General features: G+C 48.3%; 1 protein-coding gene across 1 annotated transcript in view; it reads right to left on the minus strand.

Moving 5' to 3' along the window:
• The window catches only part of LOC119384062 (smoothened homolog), a 126,126-nt gene that overhangs the window by 11,573 nt on the left and 101,418 nt on the right, over positions 1-13,135 (minus strand). The window contains 2 exon segments of the mRNA XM_037652349.2: positions 4,716-4,855; positions 12,329-12,520. Coding sequence (XP_037508277.1) covers positions 4,716-4,855; positions 12,329-12,520 — 332 coding nt within the window.

The following is a 13,135-nucleotide window of genomic DNA, read 5'->3' on the forward strand; positions in this document are numbered from 1 at the left end:
TAGCAAATGCTTCTGTGGTGCACTCGATCTGCCCGCTGATCATAGCCATACGTGCCGCTGTAACCAGAGCTGCCAGCATCGCAGGAAGCAACCAAGAAACAGTATCCGGTGAGAGTGGAAGAGCGAGAACACCCGTGAAAAGATAAACTTTCTTTCAGTTATTGTTTGTGACTCACGGCTCCTGCTCAAGTTCATGTGCGCTAGCATTCCAACACACCTTTCACACACTTCAGACCAGATTTCGTCGTGCCTTCACGAACTCGATCACTGTTTTCTTGAACGCTACGGTGAACTGTCGTCGGCCACCGGTCGAGAACAAAAAAAAAAAGCACCTCGGAGCCCAAACAGATTCACAAGACAACAACAAAAATGCAAAATGAGATCGCCCACGGCACCAGGCTGGTGGTAAACAAAGCGATGCTGATGATTGCGATGGCGATGGAGGCTTCAGTTGCCCACAGTGGCTAGACTTGCGAAGCTTTTCTGCCAATGACCGGTATATAAGACGGGGGTCGACTTTTTAGGGCTGTCTTTTGAAAAAAATTTCGACCTATATGCCGGTTTTCACGGTAGTTGACAGGGGCGATCGCAATGCTTCACCAAACTAATACACCACTATTTAGGCCGCCTGACGACACATTCCATGGACGCAAAAGTAGCGATACAGTCCAAGATGTCCAAACGTTTACATGCAGCCTCGTGCATTAGCGTTCCAGGGGGCTGCACAAAAGCTGTGCGCGGTAAATGATAGAAGGTAATAAACTTCCTAAATCAGCCGAAATAAGAAGTAGAGGCCCAAAAGATTGCCTTCTGGCAAGGACACCAATTATTACTGTCCTGGCTCACTTTAGCATAGGGTCAACTGCAACCAAAACTTTGTTGTCCATTTTCTCAAAAGATTGTTTGTGCCTGCCACTTCGCTTGTGGAAAGCATAGCACAACTATGGCTAGACCGATTTTTATGCTGTTTGTTTTGTTGTAATCCATAGACTGTGCTAAACTTCAACACACTCTTGGAATTTTCGTTTAGGCTTTCATTGTTTTCTTATTTCATAATTACTGTATGGCCAGGGGTGAGACTGGCTGAAATTGATTTGGGAGCAGTTTTGGGAGCAGCAAAATTTCGATATTGGAGCAGAAGAACCCTGATTTGGAGCAGTTAGCGAAATTTTTTATGCCATCTCAAGCTTGAAAAACAGATTTGTGGCAACTTGGGGGGACAAGTACATATTTAAATTAGCCTAGGATAGACATAACACTGAAGCAGCCTTTGGAGACCGTTACACCGAAGCGCAGTACTGCCACTTGGAACCGATAATCCCTGGCTAGTTGCGTGCAGCGCGTCGCCTACTTGGCTCGCAGTCACTGCCGGCCCGCATGCTGTATGCTGTTTGCACGGTGCGTTTGTACGTTCTTCGTGCCTGCTTCACTCCGGACCGTGCACGGGCGCAGCGAGTAGCCTGTTCGTTCAACGCGGCGAAAACAAGCAATTTGCAAGCAATGCGCACTCTACGTCTCCGCGATGCTCTCGCGGCCCTGCACGATGATGCGCGGCACACTTGAGTTGTCACCTAGTCAAACACGCAGTATATGCTCGCTGTCAGTGCATCGACGTTTTCGGTGCCCGCGCCGCGCAACAACAGCGAGCTACTTTCATTTCTACAAAGCGACGCGCACTTTAAAGCGGTCTCGCACGACGCTGAGGCGGCAAACTTGCGAACGGCAGCATGGCTAAGCATGGCGCGCTCGTACCGCCGTCAATCCGCAGTGTACGGTGTACGCCACACGCGCAGCCGAGCAGATATCTACAGATGACTGTGATAAGGTGGTCGGCTATAAGGCATAACGGCACGTTCATCGACGGCCGCCATCTCGCCTTCGCTCTTTTCTGATGCTTATCCGCGAAGGCATCGCCGCAATTGTGCGGAAGTCATTATCACCGATCGACCGGTCTCTGCCGTTACCGAAAAGACAGATGACCTTTTGCGGCACATTGCGGCGTGGACGAGTTTAGGGACGCAGTCTACCTTTATGCGATGGAAAGTTATCGCGGTTATCACTTCTTGCATTTATGCCTTCTTGCGTTCCAAGGCAGTGTTTGGTTCATCGTAGGCGGTCGTAGCTGCAGAGAATGCTGTCGGGAATGGTTACCGTGCGAAAGCTGACCGCAAGGCTTCATGCTGCCTCCCTTTTTTTTTTCTCACTGCCATTCTGCCACTGAAGAAAAAGGCTGGAAAGTGAGCGACCTCGCTCGCAACGTCCGAAATCTGCGTGCGGTGCTCGCCGATCAGGGATATATCTTAGTCGCGAGTAAACTGAAGCGGGGCACGCGTGAGCGCGCGCCCCCCTCATGCTTTACAAGGCCTGTTTTAACTTTTTTTCGCTTCGTATGCACCATATTTTTACCGCGACCGTGTCTGATGTGTTCGTTGTAAAAGTAGGAGGCTTTGAAAAATGTTCACTATATGTGGACGTAGCTTCAATGGTTAGCATTGGAAAATCGTAAGTGCACCCAAATATGGTCGTTATAACCGATAGATCGTTATAAGTGGGTTCAACTGTATACTACCTCTTTAAATACTATGCGACCTATCTAGCCCGAGTAAGAAAAGCATGAAATAATTGAAAAAAAAAAAAGGTTCTGCAAACTATGTTCACTTCATAAAAATTTGAAAAAAAAAAAAACACCAGCAGAAAGAATGTGATTGCAGAATTGCAGTTACATAGCAGTAGGCCTTTTTAAGATCAGCGATATAGTTTAGCAGATTACTGTTTTGGCTTTATTGCGATAGCAATTATATGGACATTCTGAACAGGTTTTTGCCATCGGCATCACAGTCATGTTCCGTATAAAGTCCAAATCGATAACATCCCCCGCGCATCGTATGTTTTACCCTTCGGTAAAAGCGCGCGAGCGAGGGCGACGAACGTGGCTGAGGCAGAGATGGAAAGCGCCGACCGATCTCCGTTGCGCGGAGGGTGCATGCAATAACATAACACCGCATGCCAGGCCTGCCATTGATTGCTTCTCATGCTGAGAGGAAACGCGCCGCCCGTTTTGAAGGAGCACAACGGAACGTGAGGGAGGAGGCGGTCGCTCGGCGCGGTCTCGATTGTTGCCGCGCGCGCTATCTCGGCTGGCATCACAGACGGCTCGTATACCCTTCTAAGTGCTGTGATTTCAACGCTTCTCTCCTTTGAGCAGCCGTATTCTCTTACACTGCATAAAGCAATCTTGCACTGACTACCACGTACAGTACTGCGAGCATAGCGCCGTTGTAAGCGTACTGCACGCTTTTATTAGGGAATGACACAAAGGCGCTTCGCATCAGTCCGCTGTCGGCTTCGGCGTGAAAAACCGCCAGAGCATTACGGAGACGCGCCGCATGCAGAAAGCTAGTTGTTGCCACGTTGATGCAACAGGGGTGATGCCTCTCCCACGCATGGTATGGGTCGTAACGGTACAAACACTTCCACAGCAAACGCACGCAGGTGACCACACGGAGCAGCGTCGACGCGAAAACCTTTGCGACCGGAGGAACACGCTACGCACAACGAAGAACCTGAGAGCCATTCCCGCTACGCATGCCACTTGATAGCGCCAGAAGACACAGCCTAGCGAGAAGCAGTAGCACGCTCGGGGCACGGCAGAATATTTCTGGGGCGCCACGGGTATTTACAAGAACCCAGAGGAGGTTATGGCGGCATCATGGGAGCCCTCATTAGAAAGCTGCATAGAAACATGACTGGGTGCGTCTGCGCGTTTTGCGAACGTCTAATTTTCTTGATATCCCGGACACTGCTATAGGCGTAACTTAGAAAATGATGTTGCCAACTCAGCCTTTTTTCCCAATGAAGCTGACGTGGGCATCGAAATTCTGGCTTTCGAGGCTGTTCTGGAGCAGTTCGGCGCAATTTTTGCGATTTTCATGCTTTTGGAGCAGCTTGGCACAGGAAAACGGAACTGTATCAAAAATGCGCAATATGAGCAGCTGTCTCAATCCTGCATGGCACGATTAGCTGAGACAAAGGCATTTGCATGTAATCTTTAGCAGAAATTTATTAGGGCCGTGAAAAAAAAAGATCTAAAAGTGTCATTAAGTACAAACAGTATGTGAGCAAGGATACAAAGTAGTTCTAGCCTCCTAACATGTTTCATCACTGTGCCAGGCTTTCCACAAGCAAAGAACTTGTGAATTTTTATAAAATAAAAACTAGTAAAGATATCCTTATGAAAATTTGAATTTGCTTTTCTAAGATGACTTGTAGTGTTTGTGCCAAATTTCATAAACCTAGACCAAGAAACTAAAAAGTTACAAACGATCCCTGCGTCCCCCCTTAAGGACATAATTAGGCCGCGAATTAGAAGACACACACAAAGGGGGGGGACACACACGATGACAGGACGAGTGGCACTTCCAACTGAATGGTTCTGGGCGTTAACCCAGAAATAAATAGGCAACATACATGTGCAGTGTCATGACATGAACAGGGGACTTCCGGTCAGGGTGTCCTGAACATGCTAACTTGTTGCGCCCTCATACCAAAGCATTCAATGTTTGTTCCTTACAGGCCACATTTTTCGAAAACACTCTGGATGCATCTATACATTCTTTCATTTGAGTCTGGTGGTGGCTCAACAGGGACAATGTCCAAGCAAACACACCTGCTGCCTTTGAACTGCTCATGCATGGAACAGCACTGTGGCCACTTACCAACGGGGTCGTCGTGCACACTGTGGAAGCTGATTGAGCCCTGTCCCCGGTTCAGCTCATGACGGCGAGAGAACGCTTCAGCAACGAGTTTGTGTCGTTGCACACGTGGAGGATCCTCGGACGGCCGTCGCAGGATAGTTCTGCGCCAGTGAACAAGCATTTTGTTGATGTCAATTTTAGGTGTGTCCTAGTACAGCCAAATCCTGCAGCAACAAAATCAACGAGGCACGCAAAAAGCTCATAGTCACAAAATGAAATCTTGTTCTTGTGAAATTTGATACACAGGCCACACAAATTACTACAGCAAAAGCTCATAAACCCTACGTAATTTCTAAAATCCTAGTTAACATAGAAAGCTGGCTAAATCGTACTCCACCTCTGGTACTGCTAGGCATATGTAGAATTCAACGGGATCCAATTTTCATTAATTCGGCTTTAGCTGGATGCACCTCAGTTATTTACCTTCAGAGTGTGACAGGCATGCAGCTTAAATATACTGCTTGAGAAAGCAGAAGAAATGCTAGCAGCATAGTGAAATTGAGCAGCCAAGTCCAGAATGCCATGAGCAGCAATCGTGCGAGAACTTACGCAGCCAATATGGTATGCAGTTGTGTTGGCCTCCAGAGCTAACTGTGTTGTCACCATAGACAATAGAGGTTGCGGTTCTATTCGCAGACAGCAGTTACATTCAGCTCAATGCAATGAACACAATTTGACAAACACTGTGTAAGCTGTTGAGGCAATTGTACTGCGGCCCGTACGTTGGCATTAAACATGCCGACAGGATTCCTTTCACCTGCGGGGCATCTTACATTGGGCAGACAGGCAGGTGCCTGAACAAAAGGCTTCAGGAATACAAGAATTTGTGTAGTAAGGTTGCAATCGAAGGGAATATCGCTCAGCACTGCTGTAATTGTAAATGTAACCCAAATTTCAGGGACACTTCCACTGTGGCGCACAGCAAGGACAAAAACAGAAGAACTATCATTGAAGCTTACAGTATGATGTCGGGGAAATTTGGCTGCATGCGTTAGCTTCCTATCTATAGCACTCACAGAAAGATAAGTGGCATGTTTAGCGACGCAAATATAAATGTAATCGGAGCATAAGTGACTTCTTTGATACAGACAATAAGCAGGAAATAACGTAAAGTTTGAATTAGATTTATGCACGTGTTTCACTGCATAGGTAGCACCGATGCTTGGCTCATGCGTGGTTTGCCTACAGTGCCTATTCTTTCGTATGTTACGTCTCATTCCTCTCCTTTTTGATCTTCTTGTTTCAATAAATTCAGTTGTTAGATGCACTTCGTCTGTGTTGTCCATGTTTTTTCGTCCTCAACTTTGCAGTGCTAAAAAATTCCTACCTACCTACCTACCTACCTACTACCTACCTACCTTCCGTATTTACTCGCATAATCCTCGCACTCGCATAATTCTCGCACCCCCCACATCGTCCAACAAAAATGCGATTTTTTTTTTCCTCGCGTAATTATCGCACCCCGACAAATCGCAGCATCAAATGTCGTCTGCTTCTTCCAGCCAATGATGATGATAGCGCGCGGCAGCCTAGCGCCATCTCTTACGCATCATGCATACTACCAGTGCACAGAGCCCTAATCCAATCCAGGCCAAGCCACAAGTGAAGTTCGCGTACCGAGCGCCATTTTAGTGTTAGTGTTCCGTTTCCGTGTCGCATGTGTAGTAGCGTCCATTCTGCAGCAACACAATGGGCCGATACGGAAGCTACACAGCTGCTTGCAAGTTAAAGGTCATCGATTATGCACTGGAAAACGGCAACAGGGCCGCCGGCAGGCACTTCGGCGTGGACGAGTTTTGTGTGCACTACTGGAGACGGCAGCACGAAGAGCTGAAAGCCACCAACAAAACACGCAAGGCCTTCCGTGGGCCTAAGACTGGAAAATATCCAAAGGTTGAGGCGGCACTGCTTGACTACATCAAGGGTCTCCGCGCGGACGGGTGTGCCGTTTCGATCGACTTGATCCGAAACCAGGCGCGCATAATTGCCCGGAAGGAGGGCATCTCGGCGCAAGATTTCCGTGCGAGCAACGGGTGGGCCACACGATTTATGCGCCGAAGTGGATTGTCACTCCAGAGGCGGACGACTTTGTGTCAGCGGCTACCCTCGGCGTATGAGGACAAGATCGTCGATTTTCATCGATTCGTGATTAGGATCCGGGAGGAGAAGAACTTCCTGCTCTCGCAGATTGGAAACGCGGATCAAACGCCGCTCAACTTCGACATGCCTTCGAGCCCAACTGTTGAACAAAAAGGTGTGCGGAGTGTACACATAAGGACAACAGGTGCCGAGAAGCAGAGGTGCACCGTCATGCTTGCCGTAACAGCGGATGGGCGGAAGCTGCCACCGTTTGTTATTTTTAAGGGAGTGTCTAGCGTTACGTCTAGACGTAACGGTACGAGCCGTTGCAGTTACGTCTGGACGTAAGAATAACGAGTCTTAAAAATTACGTCCAGCGTGACAATACAAATACAGCCCGTTAGACCTACCGAACCGATTGGCCCCAGTGGCGCAGCGGCTAGCGTGTCGTGCTCGGAAGTGCGAGGGTGTTGGTTCGAACCTCACTGCTGGTGCATTTTTTTTTTTTTGTCTCAGGTGTTGCTGAAGTCTGTTGCCAGAGAAGCGCGTCGCGGCTCGTGGGTTACGTGCGCCTCCGCCTGCCCCGAAGGGGCAGGCGCGCGGGCTAAACAGCGCGTGGCCGCGACAGCGGCCAGTAGCGCGTGACCGTGACCCTGCCAACCGGCCATTGAGCGTTAGCGAAATGGCCGCACTCGCAAAGCGAGGGCGAAGCCACGATTAGGTTTCCGCGCCCGAAGGGCGCAGAGGGCCGTCACTGAGCAACAGGAAAATAATGTACAGTGAAATCTCGGTATAACGAACTTCAGGGGACCGCGGAAAAATGTTCGTTATTCTGAAATGTCGTTATAGTGAAAGCCCAAAAATTTACCATAACAATAGAATTTCAGTAACGCAAACGTCCTACCTTTGCAACGGTACGTCCTTGAACTCGTTTCTCACAACAATGCACACGTGAACGTCAGACAAGCCACGTTTATTTGAAATAGTCCGTGATCGTTTTTTTGACGGGTGCAGCACAAACTCTGCGTCACGAACGATTCTAGACCGTCCGCATTTTTATCCGCCGCTTCGGTCGCTGTTCCGCTTTTTTCTATGAATATGCGGAGTTTCCTCAAGTAGTCCAACGCATCTGTGGCCGACACGGACTCGTCGCGATCTTCGGGTGCTACCGTGACATCGTCGTCCATGTCATCGCTGCAATCCTTTAAGGCCCAACTGCATGCACGCGAGTTTTGAGCGACGGCCGACAGGATTTGCTGTCGCGGAGGGCCATCCATCGCCGTCGCTTGTCGCAGGGGTGCAATCGCGAAACGATGCTATTTCCGATTCCACACGGCTGGCTGATCGCGCTGATAACGCGGACGGACCGTCGTTCTGACCACTGGCCAAGCGCGAAAAGCACGAAAGGCATTGGAATCTGAAATAGAATCGTTCCGCGATAGCATCCCAGGTTTCTGGAAAGCCAGAAAACATCGCTTGTCGCCCGGAAGTAAGGATATCCAACATGGCAGCATCTCTGACCCTTGCTTCGGTTGCAATTTGCTCGTGATGCTTCCAATCGGCGCGTACTTCAAGGAATGCAAGTTATAGACTACCTTATTTACAGCCCCATCTCACGCGGAGAGCGAGGCAGCGGCCGTATTTTGTCGTTATTTATGATCGACGGTTCGTTTTGATGTTTCGGTGGTAGCTTGCTGCATTGGTGGTAGCTTGCTGCAATGTCAACATCGTCGTCGTGTGAGGTAGCCCTTCTCCCTGCGAAGCAACGATGTGAGGCGCTGCGGCTTTTCTTAAACGTTCTATGACAGCAAGAGGAAACGTTGTCGAGATGCGCCTCGTGGACTAACCCCGACATAACGCAGTTTACAAAAAGTGCGACGTAGCGTAGGCAGCGTACGCTTCCGGGCGCCCCATGGGATCACAGCAGATACTACTGCCGCGGTTAAACATAAGATTGCGAAAAAAGGAAGTCCCGAAACGCTTTTATGGCATCTTTATCTCAAACAAGACAATAATAAATTTGGCATGTCATTCGTCTACTCTGTAATTCTTTTTCGTAATTTGCCTGCGTGCGCGCAATAGTTTTCAATCGAGCAGCGCGACGGAGCCCGTTTGTCGCAGTCGCCTTCGCTCGAAAGTCGCGTGCTATGCATGCGGTTGGGCCTTTACAAAACCTGATGCGTTGTCGCCTCCGCAACGAAGGGGAAAAAAAAAAGTTCCCCGCCCGCGTCTTTCTCCTCCCGTGCCACCTCAGGTTTTAGCGGGAGGGCGTCCGCTCTTCGCGCTGCGTCGTCTGCTACCTTACAGCTCCGACTGCATGACCGATACACTGAAATCTAAGAATCCTCGCATTTCGGGATATAAGTTCGTAGTACTGAGGTGTTGTTAAGATTACACGGGAATTAAATAACGATCGTTATTCTGAAATGTTCGTTATTCTGAAGTTCGTAGTAGTGAAATATTTTTACATTGAAACTATAAGCAGTCGGCACGGGATTTCTTAAAAGTTCGTTAATTTGAAATGTTCGTTAATGTGGTGTTCGTTGTAACGAGATTTGACTGTACTCACGTTTGTGGAAAGCCACATCTGGACTAGAGTCCCTAGATTTTCCCTGCTCTTCAACAGGGAAAAATCTAGGGACTTTAATCTGGACGTAACGATAGCGGTGACTACAGTTACGTCTGGACGTAACCCTAGCAACAGCCTATTTTTAAACGTAAGACCCTCCCGAAGGCCAAGTTCCCCCCTGGAATTCATGTACGAGTACAGGAAAAGGGTTGGATGACCGCTGACCTTATGGTCGATTGGGTAAAGACTGTCTGGGGACGCCGCCCAGGGGCACTTCTTTACCCATCGCTGCTGGTCGTCGACAGCTTCCGCGGTCACCTTGTCGACTCCGTTCGGACGAAGCTGAAGGAGCTGCGGACTGATCTCGCCGTCATTCCAGGCGGTCTGACATCGATGCTGCAGCCTCTGGACGTATCCTTGAACAAACCGTTCAAGGATAATGTTCGGAGGCTGTATGCCGAATGGATGGCTGAAGGCGACCATGCCATGACTCCCGGGGGAAAGATAAAAAAGCCGTCAGTGGAGCTCCTCTGTGCGTGAGTAATGGAGGCATGGGCCATGATTTCCCCAGAAATCATAGTCCGCAGTTTAAAAAAAACTGGAATTTCCAACGCCTTGGACGGGACGGAAGACGACATGGTTCACGATGGCGATGGAGACTATGCTGAAGCTGGCGACGACTCTGATGACGCCGCCACGAGCGACGTCGACGGCAGTCTTGACTCTGACTCCGAGTAGTTCGGCCAAGAGACACTTTATTTGCTAGTGGCTTTAGTGTCTGCAAATAAACATTGATTTGTGTTAAACCTGTAGTTTTATTGTTAAGCTAAGTCTTGTATTAGCAGTTTTCATAGCTTGTAGTTAGTTGTTGGCGGAAGAACCCCGATTTGCGGCCGCTTCGTTTTTTTTTTTTTTCTAGTGCTCTACGTTTTCGCGGAAAATTTTCCCCGCGTAATTCTCGCACCCCCCAACTTTCCATCGGTTTTCTGGAAAAAAAAGTGCGAGGATTATGCGAGTAAATACGGTACCTACCTACCCACCTACCCACCCACCTAGCCGCCTACGTCTGGGCGCTCTCCTGGTCTTCTCCAAAACTTGCAATCTACCAAAATTGGCATGGCAGGGGATCAGTGTATGACGAACACGATTCATTGATCATGACATTGATAATGCAAAATACTTGTCGTGTACGTCATGAAACCCTTTCTCTCAGTTATGTGTGGCACATACCCAGATATCAGAGTTCATGTTATGCGGGTATGTGCCACAGGTGATAGAGGGTCTCAACCAACACAGTAACGGCGTACACACATATTGACACGCAATGAAAGTGATAATAATAATAATTGTTGGGGATTTATGTCCCAAAACCACGATATGATTATGAGAGACGCCATAGCTAAGGGCTCCGGAAATTTTGACCATCTAGTATTCTTTAATGTGCACCGAGATCGCACAGTGCACGGGAATCTAGCATTTTGCCTCCATCAATGCGACCACCATGGCCGGGATCGAACCCGCTACCTTTGGGTCAGCAGCCGAGCACCGTAACCGCTACGCCACTGCGGTCGACGCAAGGAAAGTGAGGAAGCTGAAGACAGAACACCCCTGGAAGACGCTCAACTACCATCCACTTGTCCACGTGATCCGCAACGTGAACTACGTGGATTACAAAAAAACTGGGGTGAATGCTTTCCTACAATAAATCTGCCGAGAGAACAAGGCCTCTCATCATTACCGGTGACTTCAACATTGACTTATAAAGACCCAACAACGTCTGGTCCTTATACTGCGTGAAAGACGGCTTGGATGTGGACAGGGCATCAAAAGACTTCGCTGCCACGTTCACGACAGGAGGCATCATAGATCATTTCTTCGTAAGAGGCATCCAGCATTTCCGCCAGCTGCACTGAACCTCACACTTCACTACACTTAGACCCCTCGTAGCCACGATTCCGAACGGATCCGTTAACAAGTCCGGCCCAGCTGCTGGTGCTCACTGATCACGGTGACGATGACCTTGTTCAAGAACTTTCAAGAACCCCTCCTACACATACACTCAGGTTCATGCAATGTGCGTGCATTTTCCGTCATAACGGACAAGTATAGGCATAACAACTGTAACAACTGCAACTGTGACTGTAACGTACGTGCACTGCGCCTGCGCGTGCCACTCGGCTGCGTACCATATATCTAGGGAAACTTTCCTAAATGAAGCTTAGTTGCGAGTAATGCCTGTCATGTGCATCTGTGTTCTTTCGTTGTCCTGTTCGGATTTGCGCTATCCAGTATTGAAGAATATAAGCACTACATATCAGCTTCCGCGTCTGGTGTTGGTAACACCCAAGTTGCTGTTGGCATCGTTATGCAACTGTAAACAACTGGTTATATAATACATATGCTACTTTTCAACATATGAGTGTGTGTATACCACTTCCACATTTCTCTAGCATCATTCCGTAGCGTTTCGCTCAATTTGAAAAATTACGCCACAGTCGCCATCCCGCGCATGCTTCGCATAACATCGATTCCCACGGTACGTGGGTTTTGCCGAATTTTTCTTAATTCGATTCAGTATTCGATTCGAGACTTACTATTCGGTATTTGCACACCCCTACTTTTCTGTTCTTGATGTTTCAGATAATCTCTGTCTGAAACATATGAAACCGTACAGTGATTTTGTTGCTCACAACTGGAAATCATAGAGGGGATGGGGAATCAGATTGTGAAAAGCAAACCTTTTTCAGAAATTTATTTCTGAAAAAGGTTTGCTTCAGCATTTGCAATGCCTAAATCAAAACAATGCCTATGTCAAAACAATTTCACTGGAATACCTAAATAATTTTTTTCAGTGTGGACAGTGAAAAAGGAAGCCATGATTGCACAACAACACTGCAGTTGATAGAGTACATGTGAAAGAGCTTGCCTGTGCCAGAAGTGGCTCCACGTGGTGGCCGTGGCTGAAGTGAGCACCCAAGAAGCTAGGGCCAGGCAGGAGCCGAGAAATGCCACCAGGTGGAGCTGCAGCATTGCCAGGCTTGGCCGAGAATCCGGTTCACACACACGCACAGGAAGCTCTGGCACAGGGCTCTGTGCTGTCCCCACATTGGCTTGACAGCTGCACATGACAGCGCACAAACATTGGCCATTGATGACCACAGCATCAGCGCACTTCATAAATATAATTTCTATCACACACAGATGTTGTTTTACAAATGTTTACTTGAAATTACTATGTCGGCAGTTCAGTTTAGCAGAAGAGAAAAATATGCATGTTTACAACATGACATCAGGGAGCAGATTGTTGTGTGCCCACAAGTAAAAGCAGGCTCGCCACGCGCTTGCAAAAACGGCTTAGTTTTAGGGTCGTTGCATCGCTACAAAGAAAACGCTACGGGAGTTGAGCTGCAACGACCCCATAAACGAGCGAACTGGTCCATCAAAAGTGGGGGATGGCATTTATTGGCACTCGGACCATGTGTGGCTAAGGAGCACCATTACTGCAAGTTTCACGTTATCTGTGACCAATGGATCTGTGTGATATTGCACGACTGCAATATTTGGCTCAGCAGTTCATAGCCATGTCAGCTTTCCGCGGGATGTGTTTTTTCAGCAAGCCCAAGGGGTGCTTTATGACCCCTTTAACGTTTCAGAAGAACCACATTTCCTGGCAATATTCTCCTAGATCTTCTAAACCACTGTTACACTTCGCGTCCAAACATTCTGAGATTGT

This window comes from Rhipicephalus sanguineus, chromosome 2 (assembly GCF_013339695.2).
Source record: "Rhipicephalus sanguineus isolate Rsan-2018 chromosome 2, BIME_Rsan_1.4, whole genome shotgun sequence".
Classification (NCBI taxonomy): domain Eukaryota; kingdom Metazoa; phylum Arthropoda; class Arachnida; order Ixodida; family Ixodidae; genus Rhipicephalus; species Rhipicephalus sanguineus.